This window comes from Nothoprocta perdicaria, unplaced genomic scaffold, assembly GCF_003342845.1.
Source record: "Nothoprocta perdicaria isolate Ctin4 unplaced genomic scaffold, notPer1 scaffold_6, whole genome shotgun sequence".
NCBI classification, from domain to species: domain Eukaryota; kingdom Metazoa; phylum Chordata; class Aves; order Tinamiformes; family Tinamidae; genus Nothoprocta; species Nothoprocta perdicaria.
Window position 1 is genome coordinate 5722120 of NW_020455865.1, and position 25370 is coordinate 5747489.

The 25370-nt window shown below is 36.5% G+C and overlaps 1 protein-coding gene across 1 annotated transcript in view; it reads left to right on the top strand.

Moving 5' to 3' along the window:
- The window catches only part of CDK5RAP2 (CDK5 regulatory subunit associated protein 2), a 73910-nt gene that overhangs the window by 37582 nt on the left and 10958 nt on the right, over positions 1–25370 (top strand). Inside the window, exons 19-31 of the mRNA XM_026049331.1 lie at positions 1379–1474; positions 2172–2231; positions 2859–3049; positions 4917–5376; positions 8116–8383; positions 9514–9624; positions 12117–12726; positions 14571–14803; positions 16905–16953; positions 17766–17947; positions 19102–19227; positions 23291–23407; positions 25149–25338. Of these exons, the coding sequence (XP_025905116.1) occupies positions 1379–1474; positions 2172–2231; positions 2859–3049; positions 4917–5376; positions 8116–8383; positions 9514–9624; positions 12117–12726; positions 14571–14803; positions 16905–16953; positions 17766–17947; positions 19102–19227; positions 23291–23407; positions 25149–25338 (2693 nt within the window). The remainder of the gene's footprint in view (positions 1–1378; positions 1475–2171; positions 2232–2858; positions 3050–4916; positions 5377–8115; positions 8384–9513; positions 9625–12116; positions 12727–14570; positions 14804–16904; positions 16954–17765; positions 17948–19101; positions 19228–23290; positions 23408–25148; positions 25339–25370) is intronic.

Below are 25370 nucleotides of genomic sequence, written 5' to 3' on the forward strand. Positions count from 1 at the left end.
ACTCATTTCTCTCAGCTTGATAAGTAGCAAGTGCCTTTATGGTTGGACTGAGATCAGCATCACTTTGGGAACCTTTGTTGCAGTTCATGATCAATGAGTTCCTAATATATTATGTGCTGCAAAATGACATACTGCAGTTCATGTACGGCCTCCCTCAAACCACTGCTTTTCCTCTGTACCCTACCAGGATGTAACCAGGATGTGGATAAACTATGTGCATGTGTTTCTGTATGGACTGTATACTTAGATATATCTGAGCAAAACTGGGAGGACTAAAGCTAACGTGACACCCAGCTCTGAGGCTCTTGTCCCCAGGGAGGCAGTGTAAATACAGGCCATTTGTGATGGGAGCCAAAGCGGGTGAAAGACTTTCTKCATTCTCAAGTTGTTGTTTGAGAGGCTCTGCCTGAATGTGACTACTGGAGATGATAATAAGAATTGCTTGTGTATCAGAGGCTTTCTTATCGCTGGTAGAAATAAGTATATGCAAAGGGTAAATTCTCTCCTCTTGCCAGAAGCAAACCAGGAAAAGAAGGTAAGTCTGTGTGAGAGGCACAAATGTTCTCCAGGACTTGGGTTTAATTGAAGCCCGGGCAGTGGTGGCCTTTGCTTCACTAACTAGCAACGTGTGTGTCTCATCCCTTGCTCTCACGTCTGTCCTGGAGAGGTCCCTTCAAACAAAAGGAGTTTTGGTCTTGCTTTCAGTTACACTGCAGCAGGAGCTTAAGATTTCTGCTATTTAAAAAGCCGTATCTTCCTCCTCCTCTTTGCACAGGAAATATTAGTGATAGGGGGATATTAGGGTTAGGAGGATTGTGTTCTGTTGAAGCAAAAAAAAAAAAAAAAAAAAGATTTGGCACCATTTTCTTTCCTATGGTAAATTTAGATAAGGCAGAGCAGAATGTAACCTTCAGCATGACAATAAATCTCTTCAGAGTATAGAAGGCTGAATGTGCTTTCTTTAGAAAGTGGCTGTTTCTTGGATGCTGAAGAAAAACTTAAAATGTATAGGATATGAAATTAAATTCCAAAAATGTGAAAATAGATACAATGAGATCATGTCCTGAGGATAGAAGTCCTTTACCACAAGTGGTTAAATGATCTGATTTGTAGAATTTGAGAAGAGAGGCAAGAGAGTTAAATAAAAACGAAGGAATGTGTTCAATGTGGGTGCACTATATTTAATATGAATCACTCCTGGTTTTATATTAATTTCCTTTGATCTTATTGAAGAAATCTAATTCAGTGTTTGTTACTTTGTATTACAGGCATTTTTTATTTTTCTTTTAAGACATGTCACTGACTTATTTATGCATGTTTCATATCACGGTATTTTTTTTGTGTGCTACATTTTCACATCATTCCATACTTTGTATAGTTTCTTGAAATAACAGAAGGGACCGTGATGCAGACTGACGATGGTGACAATGACAAGAAGATGCAGAACAGTCAATCTTCTGAGAGGATCAATGAGGTAGGACTGTTTCAAAATAATTATAATATGTTTTTACCACCATATTTCATACTCTTACAGATTGATTTCTTTTCCCTTTACAAATTCTCATTTTCTTAGAACATAAAGCCTTTCACAAACAAAGAATGCTCTTCTTGCTATCTGATTTTGCTTTCAAGTAACAGTTATCATAAAGTGTTTCTGAAAACTTTCTCTATATCCCTATTTCCCTTCTGCTAGGGCTTTCCATCAAGGAGAGCTTCTGCCCTCTTCCTTATTTTCTCCTATTTTAGGATTCCCAGACTTCSTTACTGGGGCCCACAGGAAGTCTGTTGCAATTGTATTTATTTACACATATGCACATGTACACACACTCATCTTCAACTTCTGTGGCAGGAAGGCCTATGCTACAAATTGTATAAGATTCACTTGCTGCCATTAGGGATGAAAAAACATTGTGAATCCTTCTTACTTAACGTCATGGTAGCTTGTTAAAGTCTGCATATTCTTATCACTCCCAAGTYGTGTAGCATAAAGCATCATAGAATCATAAAGTAATTCTGATTGCAAATGGCCTCAGAATATCATAAAGCACCAAGGTGAGTATCTATGGTAGTTTAAAAATGGTGATATGCTAATGGCCTTTTTTTTTAAGTAGTATTAAAGAATTATGGTCTGTTCTTTGACATTTTGTAACTTCTGTGTTTCTGTTTACAAGATATGGCCTCAAGTATTTGTCAAGGGACTCGAAGATTGTCCTCATGATCTGGATAAACAGGTAAATGATGCAATGTAAAGATCCTCCTGACTTTTACCTGCCTTAATCTCTCATTTCTAATGTCTACTGAGTAAACTGTATCCAAGTGGATCTGCTTTAAGCTCTAATGTAATTGATACAGAAGAATTTCATGGATTCAAATGAGGATTGATATATCAGGGATGACACATGCAGAAACTTCTTAGGCAGCTCTTTTAACAGCCAAAAAGTTGGCAGTTTTTAGATACTTTGGGGGCACATCCTGTCCCTTATCATCAGGGCTTGGAAAGGCAGATCCTGGGGAAAAAACATGGTTCTTTAAAGGCAGGTAATTCAACATGAAGTAATAAAAAAAAAATTAGCTGTGGCTTGAAGGCAACATTCCAGAAACTTCCTCCCTGGGAGAGTTTTCACAGATAAATATCTTCAGAAAAGGTACAAACTACGACACAAGCGATCACTACTAATTAACTATATGAAATAGATGTTCATTTGTAGTAGTAAATAGCAAGTGAAATGTCTGTATATGCTTCATAATGTAGATAAAGGAGATCAGAATTTACAAAACCTGATTATAGAAAGATAGCCCTGAATATAGTAGAACATACCTAACTAGTAAGAAAGTATTTACAATTTTTTTTTTAACAGATAACTCCATCAGGCTGTTCAGAGAGCTTCTGTGAAGATAGACATTATAGGGATCCAAATGCGCCTCAGTTTGAACATGATGCAGCTGGCAAACACTTTGGCAGAATAAGGATGAGCGAACATGAAACAGAAGAGAAAAACTTGCTCACATCTCTTTTAAGAGAAAATAGAACATCTGTACTTGAATCCAGGTAAGCATGAGGGATATGCAGCACTTTTGACAGTATTTCTATTTGAAAAGAGAAGAAAGTAATTTTGCTAAAGTGAATTTAGATAATGGCACTGGCTAATTTACCTGAGAGATTGGCAAGGCGCCTTCAGAGCCATTTTAGTCTATCATGCAATTAAGTAATTAGGAAACATACTATCAGTAGAAATCCTTATGAAAAAACCATTACAAGAAAAAAAAACCTCTCCAAAGCTATTGGTATACAATTTTAGTCTAGGAACTCATCATTCTCAGTGTAGGAAGTGGCAACATTAAAAGGCTAAAATGATAAAACATGGGGGTTTTTTTATTTTTAATATTAAAATATGTGAAAACACAGGCCAATAAATAGTGCATATATTTGTGGGACACTTGCTATAAAAAGCATATGTGTATACAACTCAGGATGGAGTAAAAGAAGTTACAGTGTCATTGGGGCTTGATTATTCCCAGCTGCACTGCTCATTTCTGTAGGAACTGGGCAATGCCAAGGAAGAAAAAGCCTACAGAGACATCACACCCTGCCTATTTTTCTCCTCCTATTTCATGGTTAAATCATCAGATCTCAAGGCTGACAGTACTGCATCATTGCTTTGCTAAAGTTCAGTGTCTTTTCCATTCCTACTTCTCTCCAGATTGTGATGGCTATTGGGGGACTTCTTTCAGTGTCTTTCAGTATTTTTCCTCATCTAGCTATAGCTTTTTTTATTTTTTTCCCCTCTGGAGTATTATGGGAATGACTTTCATATATAGTGTGGCAATAGTGCTATCACTAGAATATCCTGTGAAGTTAGACAAGTCAAATCCTGTCTTCTGTGCTCGACATATATTGCAGTTGACTTAACCAATTCTGTATTGGTACATTACTATTTAAAGCTCTTCAAGAGGAATAAATGGTTTTAGTCATCAAAGCACTAGTAAAACTGGTAAATGAGGAGATACTACTCTCTAGGAAAATGAATATATAGTGTTGTTCTATTTGTTGACTTGACTTAGAAGTTTGCTAATGAGTGATTCCAGCACCATCAGCTTTTCTATGCTGCACTATAAATGACCAGATTGACTGACGATGAGCTTGTGCTGCTGAGTAACTTAATTCTCATTGACAACATTAAATGCCAGAAAAATACATAAAAAGCCTTGTTAGCATCTACTATTTCAGATGCTAGCTATATAAATGCATTTGTGTTAAATGCTACTTTATAGGTTTAGTGGCACAAATGGCTCTTACTGGAYGTATGAAATCATCTGTAGAATTTGAACACTTGCTTATGTTTTAATATCTGTTCTTTTTAATGTCTGTTTCATTTAAGACATTAATTTCCAAACTGTTGTCTGCAGACCACTGGTTATCTGTGGAGCAGTCTGGTCTGTAGTGAGCTGCTTCTGCAGTGTGATTTCTCAGTTTCCAGCTTCTACATTGTATTAGAAATGTGCAATGAAAGGACAGATTTTCAGAAGAACTCAACATCTGGAGTCTCCCGTGTTTTCTGTAGAGTTTTGTTTTGAGATGGTTAGATCAGTAAGCTTTTTKGAAAATCCATTCTTATTCCTGATATTGCTGTATTATGTAAGCACTTGATTTACTGTCTGCTCATGAATGGGAGAAAGGGCTGTAGAGTACATATGCTTATGAATAAGAGAAAAGCAGTGATGAGATAATTTATGATATAACTCATGCTGTGAAAAGGTTTCCAAAACCCTGGTCTAATTGATTAGTGTGTAAACCAGAATCTCCTAGGAATATCAAGTATGTCAAGACACTGCAAAAGTGTTTCTTAGAAGGTGTTTATGTTTGCTTAAATAAAAATCAAAACTCATGCCTTTTCTTTCCTCCTTTCTGAGTACAGGAGACAAGAGCAAATGAAAATTGTAAATGAACTGTTAGATGATCTGAACACAACTGAGCAAGAATGTGCAAGTGAAGATACAGAGAAAACAGATGAAAAAGATCTTAGGCAAATGATTATTCAACTAAGAGCTGAACTCAAACATTTCAAGCAGGTCAATAAATTCTTAAAGCAGCAAGTAGAGTTGAAAACAACTTTTGATGGGAAAGAGAAGCTTTATCCCGATACAGCGCCAGAGATTAATAAGGATATTGAGTTGCTGAAAGTGGAAWTGAAAGATGCAGCTACGCAAACTTTAGATGCTAATGTCATGAGATTCAAACATGAAGGCAAAAATGGAGCCTCAGAAGAAAAAACAAAATATTCAAGATTAAATACAGAAAAAGAACATCAGCAAGAAATTGTGTATAAGAAGGGCGAGCAGCATGAAAGACTCATTTTTACAAATAGAACAAATGAAGTAAGTTTAGTTAAGATTCTCTTTTTAGTACATAGGGAATAGATGTGCAGAAGAGAAAAAAAAATGTTTCATTTCTAATACTAAGTCTTGCTTTTGTGTAATTTTTCAAATTAGAAGATTTGTGTCAAATATATTTAAGATAATTTTTCTTAGTGTTAAGAGCTTTTCATCCTATACTTCAGTATGTTTTAGAACATTAATTAATTGAGTTTCAGTCCTCAGTGAAGCTAGCTACTGGTAAATACTATAGCTATTGGAAAGAGGGTAAATCATAGCCTAAGAGCCTGATTCTGTACTGCCGTATATCTACATATTGATGCTCAGAAAATGTAGCATCAAAACATTCTAAATGGATAGTTTATTAAGTCTGAATGACAAATGAGGTCTGGAAATATGAAAACTTGCATAATGCCTCACAATATGCTGGTGAAGACTTAACAATAGATTTCCAAAAACTTGAAATTTAATTTCTTACCTTTATTAACATTTTGTTGTGTCCAAGAAGTATGATCAGCAGTATCCTATACAAGTGTTGGATGCTGTTATTCATATTTGCCTTGGAAACGAGGTGACCAGGATCTCAGTTTTGTGAGTACAGAGGTAATTTGCTTGTGCCAGTTAACTTTTTAAACCTTAATTTTATATGCAATCTTTGATCCCAGAGAGGTGGAAAAAGTGTCTATTGAAGTGTTCAATTTTGTTTCAATAGCAATTTTAGAAGCAAAGTTGGAAACTCTTTGAAGATCTTAACTGTTATAGAGTGGACAAGGGAAACAGTTGCTTYTGTGCATTGCTATCACAGAATTTTGTAGTACCTTTTGCAGAGAGTGGCTTTCATACCATTAATGATCAAGAGATTTCTTCTGAGCTAGTGATCATTAGCAGCTCTTTGCTTGTTTTTCTCTCTGGATCATTCTTATTTGGTTAGTTTATTGAGCAAGTTCTTGCAAACCAGGTAGGATTARTAAGACTTTGTCACTCCATGAGTGTAAGAATGCGTATGGTTTGGGACTTGGAGGAAAAGGCTCTTGGCATGCATGATCCCTAACAAGCATCCTATAAAATTCATGATGAAGCTTAAGAGTAGGTTGCGATGATACCAAAAAAAAAAAAAAGAAAAAAAAAAAAACAAAACAAAAAACAAAACCAACCAACCAACCAAACACAGAACAAAGAACAACCAAGAACTTAGCTCACAAAATCAATCTCTTCACCAATTGGTTTATATATAATCAAAAACTACCAAAGTATGTTTGCTTGATGACAGATATTCAGTTGAATTCCTAGTCTTTTAGGCATTCCTAAAAGACAGCAAATTTTCCACCTTTTAAAAAAAGACAGTCAGGAGGGAGAAAAAACAATCATGAAAATATGGATTTTGTTAATGTCAAAATTATTAGTGCGTCTTAGTAAAACTAGGAGAAAATTCATCCCAACTATATTTATTTTTTAGCCTCCAAATGATATTGTATTTCTGTATGTGCAAAAGGAATTGAGTATGTCATTAGGAAAATGGAACTTGCTATTTTATGATTTTAAATTGTGTAAAGACTGTAATTGCTAAGAAATGAATGTGGAAAGGTATTTCAGAATACATTGGGTGGTAAAAGAAATTATGGAACTTATGGCACTGGTAGAGCAAATGAGCAGCAGAGGAGCAAACGAATCTATGTGAACATGCTATTAGTTATTTTTATTATCTTTATACACAATTTCATAACTCTCATCAACATATAGAAGGCTTATGCTATGTTTTGGAAATGGCACTGTTTTATGCAGTATGGTTTAAACACAGACACATTTCTTTTATGTGGAGTTTTCAAAAGGGTGGCAGGTTAAAATACACTGATTACCACTGAGGAATTTAACTTTTCCCTCARTTCCAGTGATGGATTGTGCATTACATGGGCAATTTCACCTGAACGTAATCAAACACTTCACTGTGAAGGGGTTGAACCTTGGAACCAGCTGCCCAGACATGACCCTGAGCAACCTGCCCCAGCTGGCCCTGGTCTAACAGAGCTTGGACCAGGTCATCTCCAGAGGTCCCTGCTGAACCCAGCTCCTCTCTGCTTCTGTGGTTACCCTAGGAAATTGAAACCCTGTGCGAGCAATGTATAGGGTATATGGATGAAGAAGCTGTTCTTATTCTTAAAAATCTTTTCTACGGTGGAAGAAATTTCCTCTGTGGTTGACACAAAGCTATGCTAATTTTCTCAGAGATATTAAGGAAGGCAGGTAGGAAGTAAGGCTTCACATCCAAGAGTTTGTGAAGAGGTAAGAGGATCTTCATATAATAATAACAATACTACTACTAATAGTAGTAGCTACCAGGCTCTCAAACATTTATGATGTAACTCCCRAGAGCAGGAAGTAGCTGTTAGAAATGTCAGTTTAGGTGAGAAAATATTTTCCTGAAGCAGGCACCGATTCAGGCTTGTCTGATATCCCTAGTGATTAAAGTCTTTGTTACTAAGCGGTTAGTTTGCTGTCTGAGTTCATGGGCCAGAAACCATACACTGTGTGGCTGTGGATATATAAGCAGCATATTTTCCCCCTCTGAATGTTTGTTTTCCATGTCATAAGGATATTGCAATCTAATATTAAAAACCAGGTATTATGGCAGATGTTTTGCTAGATTTGTTGTTCGTTTGTTTTTCCTGGGATGCTTTTTTGTATTTCCTTTATCTGACTGTGTACTAACTGTCAGCCCTGTATTTTATCCCATGCTTATTTCAGCCTGATGCTACGTACCTGCCCAAGAAATCCCGTCTGCCCATCCTGTTAAAATCATCCAGATCGTTAGGAATGGGGCCTTTAACCTCCCGTACCCAGAAGTCAGATTCACAAATGCAGCATCATATGATGGCACTTGATGATGGTCAGCAAGCATGTGGAATCCAAAACAAACATCTTCAACCACAAACAAATGGCAAGTTATTACTGAATAAAACAATAACTGAAAGCTGTCAAGAAGAGCCTGAACAGGAAAGTGCGTCAGTGAGAGGTAAATAAGTAATTTCACTTACTGAGCTGATATAACTTGCAATGCTGCTTGAAATATTAGCACCATTTCTTGTATTAGAAAGTAAAACAGATCACTTCAACATAGGTACAATGCTACTTAATCTTACAAATTTCTTGGGGAGGCAAATATATACAGATCTTGAAAAACTTGGTGATTTTTTTTCCTGTTAGCTGAATATATCTTTCCGGCTAAAATGGAGCTTGGTATGGATTTGAAAGTGCGTTGTATACATGGCATAAATAACGTAATAAATGACAGTTTCTCAGTGTGTGCACACACACACATACACACACGCATGTATATGTGTGTTTATTAATGTTTAGGTAAGTGAAAATTTTCCTTTAGAGGATTCCAAGACTGATGGAAATCTGTCTGTAATGGAGAGAGGGGAGCATGAAAATACTGTTATTTGTTTGTGCTGCGTAAATAACTTTTTCCAATATCCCATCGATCAGTCAAGTCATCCTTGTCTGTTTGCAGTGTTATTGGGTTAATTTAAACTCAGCTCTTGACAAAATGTATGGATCGGCAAAATATGRCAAATTATTAGGCCAACAGCAATGTGCATTACATAAAGATTYGGGGGCTGAAAAAATGCATTTAGCTGTAAGATTAAAAGCAGAGTGGAAATGCAAAGAAGAGGTGGGGGAGAAAGGAGGTGTAAAGACAAATAGTGAGGTGCAGTCAAGTGCCAAGTGAGCCAAAGTCTGAAGCAGAAGCTGCAGAGGTTTTGCTACAGCAGCCYTAGAAGCTGATCAGCTGTTTGATTGCAAAGGGGACCTACATCTGTTCCCCCAGGGATGCCACAACATTTTGGGACAAGTTCTTCCTCTTGGATTGGCAACCTTTGCCMTTGACACTCTTAGCAGTTATCCTTACAGTGAGACCATGTATTTAACAAATAGGTGAAAAAGCAGTTTGACATCACCAGAACTTTTTGTGTATATATTTTGTATATATCTCTTTTTCCCTACGTAATTTTCCTGTTCTACGATGTCACAGAAAACAGCATTGACTTTGGGTTTTTTTCTTTGTATCCCCACTTATATTTTTCAGTCACTTGCTGACTCACTGAATCCTTCTGTCCCTCCTGCCCCTTTTTTCTCCAGATGACCCATTGACCAAACTAGGTAACAGTGAGGGCCAGATGGAGTCACAAGATACTGCACCTGATACCGGTGGCAAAAACACCATGGACAAAAACCAAGAAAACCATCAAGGTAGAACTTTTGGTGTAATATAAAACAGGATTTTAAAACCAAGCTTTCTTCCAAGTTGTGCAAAAAAAAAAAAAAAAAAAAAGTAATTTAGTCCAGATAATTGTCATCTTTACCGTTATTTCTGGATGTTAAATTTCATTTATTTGACTAGTACAGATTAATTACTCTAAGAATCCAATGTTAGTCTTTTAAGGGTTTTGCTTTCAGAAGGATCAAAGGGATTTATGAGGCTTGTTTCCAGGAAAAATAATGAGTTTTGTGCCTACCCCTGATCCATACTGCAAATGTCCTCCCTTCTGAACTCTTCTCTGAATTAGATCATTGTTACTTTATGCTTCTGCAACTAGCTATAAACTATCAGATTGAAGCAATTGAATGATAGAATTTTGCTTATCTGAATTATTTGAAGGCATTCAAGTACGATGAAACCTAATGGAATCACTTAATGAAAATGTAAATTGGCTTAGTACTGTTATGTGTTTCTACATTTCTATTAGTCTTTAGGATGACTTGAATTTTGGAGTTAACTTGATGTATATGGRCTACAAAGTGATCGGCCAATTTGGTAATTCTTGGTCACATGAGCAGTTTCACGGAAGCCAGTCGCTTACTTTGCAGAGTCCTGTTCTATGTGTGCACTTCGTGTGTGTGCAAACATTTATGCATAGACAGCTKMTTATTTTTTTTTAAATCAACAAGCAGGCTCATTAAAACTAAAGCCACTAATCTAATTGCTTCCCTAGGATCTTTTTTTATTTCCTGTTTGTTTTACCAGGAACGTTTGCATGAAGTAAGGATTATGGTACTTAGAACATGATCTAGTATCTGATTTATTTATTTATTCCATATGAATTCACAGCCACCTTTGACATCTGCTTTTACTGCAGCAATCAGCTGCAAAGTCAAAGGATGAGAGSTTTTGGGTAGAGAGGAAGCAGAAGATGATAATGAACTTACACTGAATAAGAAAAACACTACATTTATCTTCTTGATTTCCGGTGCATGGGAGACTGCTTGGAAGCATTTTTGTCCTGTTACACTGTCATGACAAAAATGATATAATGACATGAAAAAGAGTATGCAGCAAATGGCATAGAACAGCATCCTGCCTTAATTTCACATATGTTGATATCCTGGTATCACAACTTCAATCTTCCTTGGTTTTATGTTATATTTATTCAAGAGCAGAAAACCCCAAATTGAATATAATGACTGCCAAGCTACCTCAGATTAGATGAAATTATTTTAATTTTGTTAATGGATCTTTACATTGCATTGTTTGAGATTTACTTCTAAGCATGATGCAAACTGCTAAACGTGAATAGAATTGATTTCTTCCTTTTGTTTTCAGAAATTTTTACTGTTAGAAAATTTAAGATTCTTTTGGTGTGTATGTGTGTATTTTTTTTTTTCCCTCTCCCTGAAACCATGTTTTGGATAATCTTTTTTAAGGGTAATTGGGGCATGTCACATTATATGTCAACAATGTATTTCTTGTCATGTTAATTTTCTGCAAAAACCTGTCTTCCTTCAAGCTGCTCTGAAATTCACACTCCCATCTTAGAACAGTATGTGTAATTGTGAACAGCACTTTTGGGGAGACAGAAGCATCATATGAAAGCATCAAAATGGCTAACCGACCTGAAATGCCAAATTCAGCACCCCAGAAGGAGGTTCTGAGTAACAGCGATGTCTTGCACAGTTTGTAGAAGAGGAGAATTGAATTTACTAGTAACTAGAAATTACCATTTTTTTAGATGTTTACATGTTCAGCTCTCAGCTTACCCAGAACTATGCACACAGGGTATAGGTAGGAATATATATTATTGATTGGTCTGAATCTGGGGTGATTGCATTACCTACAGCAAGGTCAGATAGGACCTGGCCTGTGCATGGCAAGCGAGTGTCAGTGAAACCTTTGACACTAAACACTCCTATGGAATTTCTTTCGGACACTTGTTAGAAAGAAGTCATTAGAGTCCCTTTCTCCAATTCTACTCTTTAGTTGCTAATCTTTTTAAACTTCCATGGGCTTTATGTTCCAGCTGGTTCTGTACAGATATTTGAAGTGAGTAGAAAAAGAATATTTAATTAGATTTTTTTAGGGTGAGCTATTTAAAATCATAGAGTCTACTTTTAGATCTCAATGCCTTATGTTTGAGGTTCTTATCTTTGTGRCTGGAAAGAAATGGACTTCAACAGTTTCTGATTCAGGAGTGAATACAGCAAATATAAGTTTAAATCTTTTAGGAAAGGAAAGCAGATTTATTTTGAGTACTGGTTATTTGAAAGCTGATCACAGGGCGTGCAAGTTGAATTAATTCACAGATCASAGAAAGAGGTCAGAAGTCTAAAACAAGAATAGTATAGTTCATAATTATTCCACATTTTTACTCCATCATTATGGAAACAAATGAATTCATTCTAGTGTTAAGAATAGAATGGCATACGAGTAAATATTACTGTTCACATGCAAACCTCCTGTTTTTCAGAAACAGAAAATCATCATAACCTAAGCAACATGAATATCCAGCACTCATTAAAAGAGATAAATGAAGAGTTTTATTCCATGGAACATGAGGACGTTGACTCAGCCACAGCTTATTCAGGTTCCAAGAGGCTGCTTTCTCCCAAATTGAGTGTAACAAGTGCAGATGCACTTGATGACTGTGAGGTCATAGATGATATAGAAAAAATGAAACAAAAAATTAAGACTATGAAGTCTGAGCTTGCAAAGTACAAAATGTTCGTGTTTGGTTTACAGACCACTAACCAMCTTTTGTCAAGTGATATGTCCAAGGCAGTTTGGAGTGACACAGCCTTGCCTGTGGAAGAAYTAGTTATGCAGTCACAAGATACTATTATTGCTATGCAAGAAACTAAGCCATATTCTAGTGTACATCAGCAGATGGATTATGAGATCCATACAGAAAACAGGAATTCACAGCATTCAGAAATACCTGATACATGGACAACACAAAATCTTAAGGATGTACTATCAGCAAATGAGRCAGAACTCGAAAAGGAGCAAATTGCAAATATGCATCTTCTTGATGAGGTGTGTCGTCTTCAAAACAAACTTAGAGAAGCATCACCATCCAGGTGAGTAATGTCATTACTGTTTCAGRTTCCTTTTTGTAAACAGCAATAGCAATAATATAGGAAGGTAATAGGAAGATCATTTCATTCGCATGCAAGCATATTACTATGACAAAGTCTAAATTTCACTAACATTAACATAAAGCAACTGAAATGTTTAGTTAAAAGATGCCTTGAAATAAAAAATACTGTTTTTCATACTACAGAAGTACTCCCAATATCCCATCCCCTGCTCTGTCATGATTCTGTGTCAGACTTACGTGTCTCTCCCCAGACTCCAAGCCCACACCTTCCTCCACTGCCAGATGTGGGCTCTTGAGTCAGCTCCCTTCAGGTCACTGTCTGAGAAGGGATGACCTCTAAAATCCATCTATTACAGTTTTGCATTGCTTAATCATTTTTGCTAGAGACAAAAAAGAGAAAATTCTAATCCAGAAATACTTCTAAATACTTGTATGGACAATTGGCTGACAGATTCATGCTATCGCCTCTGTTTATCTGACCACACTTTGTGTAGAAAAYAGGAATTTAAAACTCTGGTTATAGTTCATTTTGCAGTTTGGAGCAGTGGTACCTTCTTTTGAAGGATGTTTAGATAGATGTGTATTGAAATTAGTGAATGAAGTTTTATAGTGTAAACTCATAAGCTAGTAAATAATTTGTGGGAGACAGAAAAGTCTTAGTCTAGCTTTTCATATGGAAAGACTGAGGGCAGGAATTTGGATAATATATATATATAAATCACAGGCATAAAATGTATTCTTGTAGTACCAAACTTCTTCTTTGGGTCTAGTGTCTTTGCTTTCCTGAGGGACTTTACAGTAGACAAAGGATGGAATTTAGCCTCTTTGGAGAACCGATAGCCACCATCAAGGACAACCATTTCCCTTTTAGTATTGTGAATCGTTGTGAAGTACAATTCTGATATATAGTTCATATAAATTTATATACCTTAAAAATATGCTTTGTCTTTGTTACAAAATAAGAGCTAATTGTGTAAATAAGGAATGAGACAGTACGGATTGCTGCAGTTTTATTGCCACTGAGTTAGCTGTATGTCACCTATCTCTTCCTATACAAATGACAATAAGAATTCAATACCAACCCAGACTGTGATAGTTCTCGTTTATGCCCTATATTTTGTTTAATCCCCTCTCATACTTATTCAGGCATTCTGCCTTTTCCTCTCCCTCCAGTAATGTGTATATTTCTGTAGAAAGAAGTATATCAGAGATACAGCCAATTGCAATATGAAGAGTACATCTATATTTACAAATGTAGAATGAAATCAATTGCTCGAGTTGAAATTTGTATCCTGGTTTTATACCATGGCATGGTYGTGTCTTTGGCAATCAACATACAGAGACATCTAGAATTTGTCAGACTGAGCGAATCATGAGCTCAGAAAATCACACTGGTTACCAGTAGCCCATACGTTCAGAAGAATGGATAGCTCCATCTGCTCTCTAATGAATCAAAAGAACCAGTTAGGAAGAACAAATTTATTGTTAAAAGTTCTTTTTGTATATTCACTTTCATTTATTTTACTTTAGCACCTTTCCATGCCATCCAGGTTACTTCCAGGCAAACAAACAAATTTGTCATTTTAGTTTCTGCCCATCTTATAAATGAAGCAGTTAGTTAAAGAATAATAAACCACAAGTTATGCCTGTGCACAGAAAATTCATCAGTTAGCAACAATACATTTGTCATTCTGGCTGCAAGAGTGTTCTGAAAAAATTGTGTAACATACAATTATAGCTTACAAATACAATTTTAATTCGTTTTATATTTGAATGGTATTTATGGTCAGCAAATTGCTTTCAAAGATAATTTCTCTTTCTCAGATATGATTCACTGGTTCATTCCCAAGCTCGAGAACTCTCCTTTCAACGTCAACAAATTAAASAGATCCGCAGTAGTTGTGTCACTTACCATCAACATCTGACCAGCCTCATTAAAGCTTTTGAGGAACTGCTTCAAGCCAGTGACGTAGATTATTATGTTGCTGAAGGCTTCCGTGAACAGCTAAATCAAAGTGTACTGTTGTTTGAAAAACTAGAAAGAAAATTCCTGCATGGTAAGTAACAACATTTTGAGCTTATTTTCTGAGGTATATTAGCACTCTCAAAATTTCAAGATATCTCCGTTGAAGTCTTTCCATTAGCTTAATTCAATTCAGTTGGTATTTAACAAAATCTGTATTAACACAGAAAGGAAAATTGYGGGTSTCTGAAGGTTTTTCCTCTGTAGTACAGATACTTGCAAGAAAGGTGAATATGATATGGAAAGCTGAGGTATATTTTTCCAGCTGRAGATGAAGTGATCATGTTGTAGTCMTTCTAGCCAATTTTCTGTGGCCARTGGCAGGAATCTTACACTGGAGAGTGATGGAGGGTCAATTATGAAGAGGATACCATACTGATTACTACATTGTTTGATAGGATATTACTAATACTGAATGGAATCTATGCCCAAGAAGGGGCGTATTGCAGTGTGTACCAGTAAGTTAAGCCCTTTTAGCAATCAATGAGGATTTGCATATTATCTGGAAAATGGACGTTTACACACCTGAAAACACTTCTGTCCTTTTGACTGTTTAACACAATTCATACCCATTGCTGGACAAAGCATTTAATTGGACTAGCAGTGCCTTAAACATCAGAGAATCCATCCCAGGAGCTTTCTTATTCCTTTACATTTCTAATTGTTTTATCTGAGCTCTGAACCTTCCTGTCAAATGTTCTTATTTGGAAAGAAGAGGTTTATATTTTTCACAGCAGATGGTTAAAATTGCACCATATTTCATAAACTAGTCATCAAAATTGACATTTGTCACCTGAAGAAAGAGGGTCATGCATATTACTTTCACCTCTTATATTGAAGAAAATTAGTGGCAAAGTGATGGAAAAGGATGCTGACATAGTGAAACCCAGCAAGAAAACCCTTTTCTACTCTCACRAGGGTGACTTTTTCTGACCCAAACTACTAGCAGCTGCAAAACTGACATCTTCAGCCAAACACTTTGGGACCCTGACTCCTATATCTTCTGGAAATTGGTTCTAGAAGATGACTTGGTTCAGAAACATTCARGTCCCAGCACACAATGGTCTGTATTCTGCCTTTCTTTAAAGCGAGTGGCAGCATGTTACACTTTTGATTGGYTTGTATAAAGGAGCTGTGTGTGAAGAAAAAGTATAATTGCTATTGTGTCATGGCAGTATAATAAAAGTTTGAGTATATTCAGTGGTTTCAGTGGCTACAGAGATTCTTTGCATTACAAATAAGAAGATTGTGTAGTGAATAAACATTAAATGCCTTTAAAAAAAACCCCAACAGATGGTATCCTATATACTATGAAAAGTCACTGACAACCGAGACAATTCAATATATCTAACACAATGGTGTTGCACTGAATCACACATTAAAATAAAATGATGTTTGTAGGGTTATAAAGAACATTCAGCTTGCTAAGAATTGACTGTAAAGAAGAAGCATAAACAACCGTCTGTCTGCATTTCCATCCTGACCTTCGGTTCATTTTCCTGAAATTTCAACTGTGCAGCTCCTACCTACCAATTTTGCTTAATTGCAGAAAAATTTTACAGTATAGGGAACGAAGGTGACACCACAAAATTCTTATTTCCTTATTCAGAATAGATCTGAGTTCAGGGCTCTAGCATAGAGTTGTGCTAATAGTCACATGCTTTTCCTCTGAGAATACTGCAGGCAAATGCCTGTGTGTGCGGTTTATTAAGGACAGTTGGTTAACCTGACTGCAGGTGGCCAAAATCCAAATGCAATTGGTTTGTTTTTATGTATTTTTTAATTGAAGAAGTAATGGTATGTACCCTTAATTCTTCTCTCATGATGCAGCACAATGATTTACATTTGCATGTTAACTAAAACAGCAAGGCTGTCAAATCTGGTACATGTGGCACACAGTCATTCTTTAAGAATTTTTTTTGAACTCTAGAGCAAGTTACTGCSTTGTTACTGTGCTAGAAATGGCTTTGTTCATGTAAGACATTTGGCATTAACACCCACACTGTAGTGAATATCTGATTTCCCTAAATTCTCATTTATTTGCTACTCAGTATATTTCAACAAAGTGTTTAAGACTGAAGACAAAAAGAATTAATTTCAATATTTGTTTTTAATCAGATATTTCTGTTTTGCAGGAGAGTCAATAGGTGCTGAAGTTACTAAACTTTATGARTTATCTGAAAGGTAAGAACACTGTTGAATATGTGTTAAATATACTGTAGTTTGATAGGTTGGTAAGAATGCCCAAGAATGTTCCACAGCACAACTTCAAATGAGTAATTTGTTTGAGAAAGGCTTTTCCTTATGTTGCATGTTTCATAAATATCCATTTTATTAATAAAATATTCACAAAAACAAACTCAAGGCTTTTTTTTTTCCCCTCCATCTCAGCAAATGGCTGAAATGAGGCATCATGCTACCAAGATTATTCTGCTCTTAGCCCGGTTGGGCTTTAGTTAAAGCAATGACTAGTATGTCCTGATGCACTGCTGTGTATATTTAGGCTTTCTCCTAATTGCAGCTGCTGGAAGGGACAGTCTGCTGCCTTTCTGTTCCCCTGACCTTGGGGCAGGCTCAAGATCACTGAAGCACAGTGCTGTCTCACTTCATCCTCAACCCCGCCTTACGCTGAAGGTGAAGAGTGCAGGTGGCGTTAATGCTGCTCTGTGTTGGCTTTATGCCAGCCTGGGATCCTCTGGTGCTGCAGAAATCCTCAGCTTGCACTCCCCTTAACACAAAAGTGGCTTAAAATAGGCTGGTGCTGGATGGGAATGCTAGACTTGAGGTCCGTGGATTATTCCTGCTGACTTCAGTGAGGTTTGMATTTCGGTCTAGATACACACCTCTGATGTACAGAGCGTTTTCATGCTCTGTCTCATGAATCTCTTGCTATACACGTGTCCTGTAAATTTGACACCATGCTTTTTCTGTTTATCATGCTTCCAAAGTAATAAAATCATGTTTGCATTTTAAAAATGGTTTGTTTGGCACACAAGGGGTAAGGAGAACACCACAATGTACCAGCAACTTAAGGATGAATCACCTATACCATCTGCTTTTCATAGCTTGTCTGACCTTGATATGTCGGAGAAGTCATCTCTTGGATCACCTGAGCACAAACCTGAGCTAGCAGAAGGACATGGCATACTGGCACTTCTGCCTAACAACTTCCCCCCAGGTAAATTTTTTTCCCCCGAAGATTCATTAGTTATTGGGGAAATGTGATAAATAAGACATGAGAGAGCTAATTAAGAAGTAACGAGGAAAGATTGTCTGTTTCAGCTTTCCAGTATCTTGTATAATCATTGCAATTTTCAGTAATAAGGCAGACAAAGATGACAATGATTAGAACTACCTTCTGTTTGAAACAAAATCAAGTATGATATTTTGCATCTTTGTTGTTTTAGACTATCATCTTTTACGGTACTCTAGACAGTCTTTAAATAGACAAGTTATGAAGGAAAACAGACAATTGTCAAGAGATTATTACACTGAAAAAGAGAAATTTTCTAATTTTATAAAAGCCAGTGTTGTGTTTCCTTGAGAACCGTAAGTGCTGCATAATTAATAAGTGGTGTCATGTTTGACCTGGATTGTTTCACTAAGCAGCAGTGAAGCTTGCGGTAGTTTCTTATAGGCAGCGATGAAAATTTAATAGCTGAGATAGCACGTACTGTTCAGGAGAAAAATATTGCAGACTAAACCAGGAGTGTATGACATGGATAAACTGACAAATAAGGTAGTGACAGATAGAACAGATAAGTTCCTGAGTAAAACTGAAACTTATAGCCGATGGAGCAAAAATTGTAGAACAGCAAAGCAAGAAGGAAAAGGTACTGTAATGAAACTTGATAGAACAAATTTATTTATTAAGGCATGCATTGTGTAAGTCAAAGTCAAATTTATATCTGAGTTATACTAGTAAGCTTCCTACTGTTAAAAGGAAAAATGTGTAGAGTTGGTGTGTAGAGTCTAAATGTGAAGCTGTATTTCAGAACTTTCAATTCACTTCCAGATACAAGGAATATTTTAAATAAGCATAATTTTCATCTGCTGCATTTTTGTAGGAAGGAGAAGGACATGCATGTATGTTAAGATGTAGAACAGGAGTTTCAAGGCTGTTTCAATGTATTTCACTAAATACATGGTTTGTTTAGTATATAAAGAAGCTATTGTTGTAGAGTCAGATATTTAATGTCTGCCATTTTTAATAGTTCTGTATCATTTTTTAGTCCTAACATGCATCAGGCATGATGGGAGTACACTACAACAAGGAATAGCTTCATTCATTCAAATATAGCTTCATATAAAGAGGTTTCTTGGTTTCTTTAGAGTTATTAATGGAGCATCTGCAAGAAATTCGAATCCTGAGACAACGTTTAGAAGACTCCATAAAAACTAATGAGAGACTGAGGAAGCAGCTGGAAAGACAAGTGACAGACAAGGAACTAGATCAAGGTAAGAAGCTGTTTCATCGTGAATGAAGTTCACCTTTTCTGCTTGAAGTCTGAAGGATCAAGTTCTATGGGAAGTTTTTGTGTATTTCCTTTGAGTAAATCCCAAACCTTTGCAGCTGAAAACAGAGGTGCTTTCCTCTGAATACTGCTGTATCTTGAGTTCCAGGAGCAGGCACAGTTTTTCCACACTGCCTGTGAAGTGTCATAAGCAGAGATCTAATGTTCCCCTTCCTTGGGGTACAGATACACCAGATGTCCTCAGAGCTTTAATTGCACACATTGCCTGGAAAGTGGGACTTAACCATTAGCAGGTAGCCTTATGCCATTTGAGGAAACTGTGCTTGAATTTCWTCCAGAGAACTGAAAGACCTTTCTAGTCCTGTTATCAGCTAATAGCTGGTATTTTTTATCTTTTGGATTTCATTAGATTGTAATGGACTTTGACTTTGGGTTTTGTGTCCTRATTATTAGGATGACATTTTAATTCTCCACTCTGTGCAGTCAGGGGCAGTTGCAGGAAGCCATTGGTATCAAGGTAATTTCAGTGTGACCTAGACTTGGTGTAAGCAGAGGAGTTATTTTTCTCTAAATTGCATTGTTTCAAAGTTTGAATATTGTGGAATTAGCTTTCCTTCCTCTTCTCCACTTACATCAGGCACGGTCTGTACATTGCCACTGCTAACAGGCGCATTGGACATTCCTCCTCTGGGATTTTCTGACTGCTTTTGAGCAGAAATGTGCTTACATATTGGGACAAAATAGCCTTAATGGAACCTGGAGTCCAGGCCATGGTATTCAGCTTGTCATTTGAATTGATTGGTGTGATAAATGTGTTCTACACGAAATGACATTGTGAGTTTTTAATGAGAAATACCTGACAGAAATTGATGGAAATTTTAACATAGATGGTTTTCGTTCCAAACTCTAGTATACATTAGTGGATGAAAAAGACCAAGAATAGTAATGCAAATGCAGACTCACTGCTCTCCCTGGTTGGTATTTAACATCCATGAAAGCCAAGCTCTGGGGTACAATTAAAACTTTTCACAGGAAAGTAGCCAGGCTCTTGCTAAGGAGGTTTTTGWAGCACATTTTCAAGCACACAGCACTGGTCATACTTTCCCATACTTTTTTTTTTTTTTTGCTCTTGTTCTCCTTTCCACACTTTCTCACATAGGCCAATTGATTAATATGCAATATTACTCACAGTGGAAGCAAGCAATAAATACCTACATGCTTTCCTCTTGCTTGGTTTCACTAATATTGACGTTAGATTCATTATGTTTTACATCCTCTCCATGATCCACTTCTGTTGTTGTTTAAATGGAGACTACCTACAAATGGCAGCTTGCTTTCAAAAATAATTTACACTGATGGAGAGGTGTATAAAAAGCATCCATTTCATTCGTGAAGTATTTACGCTGCTGGAAAGGCATGGTGTTCTCATGAAATAACCACACTGAAACAGTTCCAACTCTTTTACAGCTTCATAAAGATTCTGGCAAGGGCATCCATTAATCCACTGAAAGTATATTTTCTTTATAAACTGTCTTATGCCTTCCATCTGTCTTCCTGCTGCCTTACTGCACCTACCAATGTAGGGAGGAGGAAAGGAAAAAGTAGCTAAACGTTACTGACTTTCATTGTGAAAAAAACTCCCGTGTGATACTGAAGCAGATTTTAGCCTTGAAATGTAACCTATAAAAACATTTTTTTTTTTTACTTTTCAATATACTTGCTTTGTTTTGCTTTAAAAGCACAACAAAGTTGTAACATACTTAATTGTTAATTAGAGCCTCTTGAATTCATTTTCTTTTGAGTTGTTTGCTCAACAAATTTAATGCGTAGAATTATTCCCATTTCTCTTATTTATTGTATGTATACACACACACATCCACCCACTATTTCTGCCATGCTGCCTTTAGTATTTAGATTTTCTAAATATTTAAATGCCTCTTGGCTTCTAGTATTCTCTAAATGACAAAAGTGCTGGTAATGACTACATCATTACTGTAAAGCTGAGATTTGAAGTGCAAGTAGAAGTAAAATAATTGCTTCAATCATTTCAAATGTTAGACTTCAAAATAAAATCAAAGGTTTAATTTTGAGTTTCCTTGGTTTCAAATGTTATTAACAGCAGTTAACATTAAAAAGTTTTTTTGTTTGTTTTTTTATAACCTATAAGTAACTAATGTATATATTCAGACTTATCTTCAGCTTTAGTACATCTTTATTTCATTTTATCTAGGAATGAATATTTATTTCCTTCCCCTTTGCTGTGATTTTCTACAGTGCCTTTCTTTCAGTCGGTGTTTCCTTTGAAGCCTTCAAGGCACACTTCCTTAGCACTCCCTTTTTCAGCACATAACAGACTGAAAACTCAGTGTACTGCCATGGTAGGTCCTGATGCTCCACTTCCCTCCRGTTAGTTGGACCTTTGCATCTATGGAGAGTATCATTGATGTCAGCAGGGTTCGGYGCAGAAGTGCTAGTCCCAGTAGTGGGTCAAATTGCAGGATTGTGCCCTTATTACCAGTGGATCTCCATTATCCCTTATTATGTAAAATAACTAATAGTTCTATTCTAAAGCTTTTCAGTGGGACTGTGATAGCGTAACTTTTCAAATAGGATAAAGCTGGGTGATGGGCAATAAATTAAATTAGAATCGAGATGAGACCATCAAGCTTTGCCACTTCAAGTTGAATTGCTTTGTTAAAATCTGAAAGGAAAAAGCCTTTTGAGTTCACGTAGCTACCTCAACTCTTTAACATATAGATAGTAAAATGCCATTAGTGCCAGGCTTCTAGAGCCTTTGAGTCTTTCAGTAACGACAAGAGGTGCATAACATGGCACACTACATCCCAGTTAGGTAGTGAGTAAAAGCTTCAATTGGGATTACAATAAAATGAGATTACTCAGAGGAAGTGCAGCACATMAAATTGAATTGAACTGCCAGTGCTGAAAGGCATCCTCCTCGTATATTCAGCTAGTTTTTTGCTAGCCAGTTATTTCTCTATCAAGCAAATAGTTGACACTCTTGTTTCTGAAGCTTTAAAGCGTAGTAGATACTSGGATAACCAATCAACTGAAACATACTTTTAATAATGATGTTAATTCCAGTGTTTACTGAAGTGTTTTACTAACTAAAAATAGATTATAAGGGGGGCAATAACAATTGCTGCTCTTTGATTTCAGAAGCAGCTACCTTGAGAATGGAATAAGGCAGTTTCCAGAGTGCACTGTAGTATTAAACATCAATGTGGGATGAATACCCAAGTGGGAAATTAAGCAATTGKACACTCAAATTAATAGTTAAATTCATATGACTACTGCCACAAGAGCTTCAGAATAGGATTTATCAGCCTTAAATTTCAAAAAGTCAGATATCTTCCCCTTAGTGTCACTGAAGAGAAGTATGTCTCTTCAGAGGACAGGGCAACTCATCTGCTGAGAGGTGTGGAGAGACCACATGGACCACTCTCTGGATGAGCCGGTTTCTCCCATTGACTCCTGAGGGAAGCCCTAGTTACCCAAATTTAAGACTGATCTTCATCTGTGTGGTCATAAATGTATTCTCAGCTTGCAATCAGAGGCAAGTATTGCAATTCCTGCTGTATGTTCCAGACTGACGTGGTAGCAGATGTATCTTCAGACTTACTACCTTGGATTCCTACGCAGAATTTAATTTCAGCAGAATGCTGAAGTAAGAATTTCACAAAATACTGTACAGTTTACAGAAATTTTAAATAGCAATGTTAGAAAATACTCCTGTGTTTTGTCCCTTTGCATCTTTACCTGATAGGTAAAAACAACTGTGGGTAATTTTGCCATTTTGTTAATGACTGCCCAGTGACGGGGTGTGTTTGTGATGCAGAGCTCTGAGTCACTTGGCATTAATCTGAATTGACTCTCAATTTGAGGTGATAACCTTCAAAATATCTAAGGGATAAATATATTTCATAGCATGTTCTTTCTGCGTTTTTTTAAATTGTTCTTGTCTGGAAAAATTAATATTTAATGACCTAGAGATAACTCATAAATCATTTTTATGTGTATATTTATAGGTTCTGCAAACATTTTTATCCATGGCTCAGAACAACATAATTCCCTGGCTTCTGAAATTCATTTCCTGAGGAAGCAAAATCAAGTTCTGAATGCAATGCTAGCAAAAGGATCCAGAGGTAAAATTTAGAACTGCTTTAAAGGAATAGACTGCAACTCATTCCAAATTAGCAAACAATAAAGTGTCTAGAGTCCATTTATTAAAATGACACCCCTGTTCTTCCAACTTTGAAATTCTGTACTCAAAGCATTCAGACTGGGTTCAACAGTGATGAAGGTGATGGAGCAATGTTCCTTCATAGCATAGCTCTATTTATTCATTGCATTTTCAGCTGAGATGTGGTTTCATTTCTTCATTCTTTTTGTATGTTTCTTATGTTCTCTTTTTTTGTTATTACTCTCTGTGCTATTTAATACTGCTTTCCTGCCTCCTTTTCCCCTTGCCTCTGTCCTGAAATTCTCATTAAAAAAARTGAACATGGAAAATAAACTTAAATTATTTTGGTTAATTAAACCATCAATACAGAAGAATTGCAAAGGGAAAGAAAGTAATTACCCCAAAGTTCAGGAGTCTGCTGCAGAGGACTGACTGGACAGGTCTTCTTTTTGGAAGCGCTTTACAGGACAACAGAACTGAGAGAAACCATTCAGAAGAATCTGTAATCTCTCAGGTTAACATTAAACTTATCTTCACACCTGTGAAGACAGAACATTACAAGCCTATGCCATTTTTCCCCCAAGAAAACGAGCTACTGGCAGTTCTTTCAGGCAACTTAAGCTAAAATTAGATTAAAAAAATCTGTATTTTCAGGGCAGTGTAAAGCCTATTTGTATAAAAGCACTCGTGATCTTTTCGGTCACGCATTTTCTCATCTGTTTAGCACTTCTTGGTGCTCAACAGTTTGTTCAAATTCTGCTTTTTTATTAACACAAGGTGTTACTGCTTTTGTTTGTTTCCGTGTTTGACAATATGATATGATAATATCAGGGTTTTTTTTGTATATGAACCAGATTAAAAATAAAATTGCCCTAGTGTTTTGCAGTTATGCAAAACCTTGGCATGTATTCCTGCTTGCCTTAAGTCTGCAGTGCTTTCTGTCCAGTCCTTGGCTGGTTAGAGGCTTTGCCCTCTTCAGTGGTGAAATGCTAGGGGTGTACATGTTTAGCAGCACATGGGAATTACCGTTTTCATACACTTTTGACAAGTCTACTGAAGATAAGTGAATTTCTAACTGTCAGGGAAGGGAACATTTCCTCTCTGTTGTTTCTTTGCTGAGGTTGCTGCCTATTTTTCAAATGTTAAACCTAAGATCACAGACTTGGTTATTTGTCCCTTTAAGCCTCACTGATAGTAGATATCTCAATATTATCAGTTGCCTCCAACGAACAGTTCTTTGCCACAGAATCAGTTTGGGTCGTTTGCTTTTCCTAAGGAAAGAAGGACTGGTTTCATAGAGTTGGCAGGTAAGTAGTGCTAAGAAGGAGAGGATGGAGGGATTACTACGGGATAAAGAGATGGGAACAATCCTAGTCAGCTATTTCCTTCCTAAAAAGGAAGTTGAATTTGTTAGCTGATGAGGCTAGACTGTCCTGAACCTTCAGGAGGTGCTTGGATCATTTGCCTTATCAGGTGATACACAGTTTTTCTGTTTTTCTTTTATTGAATCCTTCGAGAGTCCTGGAGTTTGAATATTGCACAGGCACTTCATCTGCCAAAAATAATTTAAAAACAAAATATGAAAATCTTAAAGCTCACAAGAGCAGCTGTTACTTTGTCCATGTCTAAGAAAGCTGATTTTGTTGAAAGCATGGCTTCAGCATGTTTGGGGAATTGCAAATACCTTTCATTTCTTCTTGCAGATAAACAAAAGGAAAATGAAAAGTTAAGAGAATCCATTTCTAAGAAGAATGCAATCATTGAGCACCTTCACAAAGATTATGAATGCATCAAGAAAGAAAATGAAAGATTGCAGAAACTAATTGGCAAAAAGGAGGATGAAACCAGATATCTAACACGTGAGATTTACAGCAGTCGTAATGAATTAAACAGGTATTGATTCTGTCCACATTTAGACATTCATT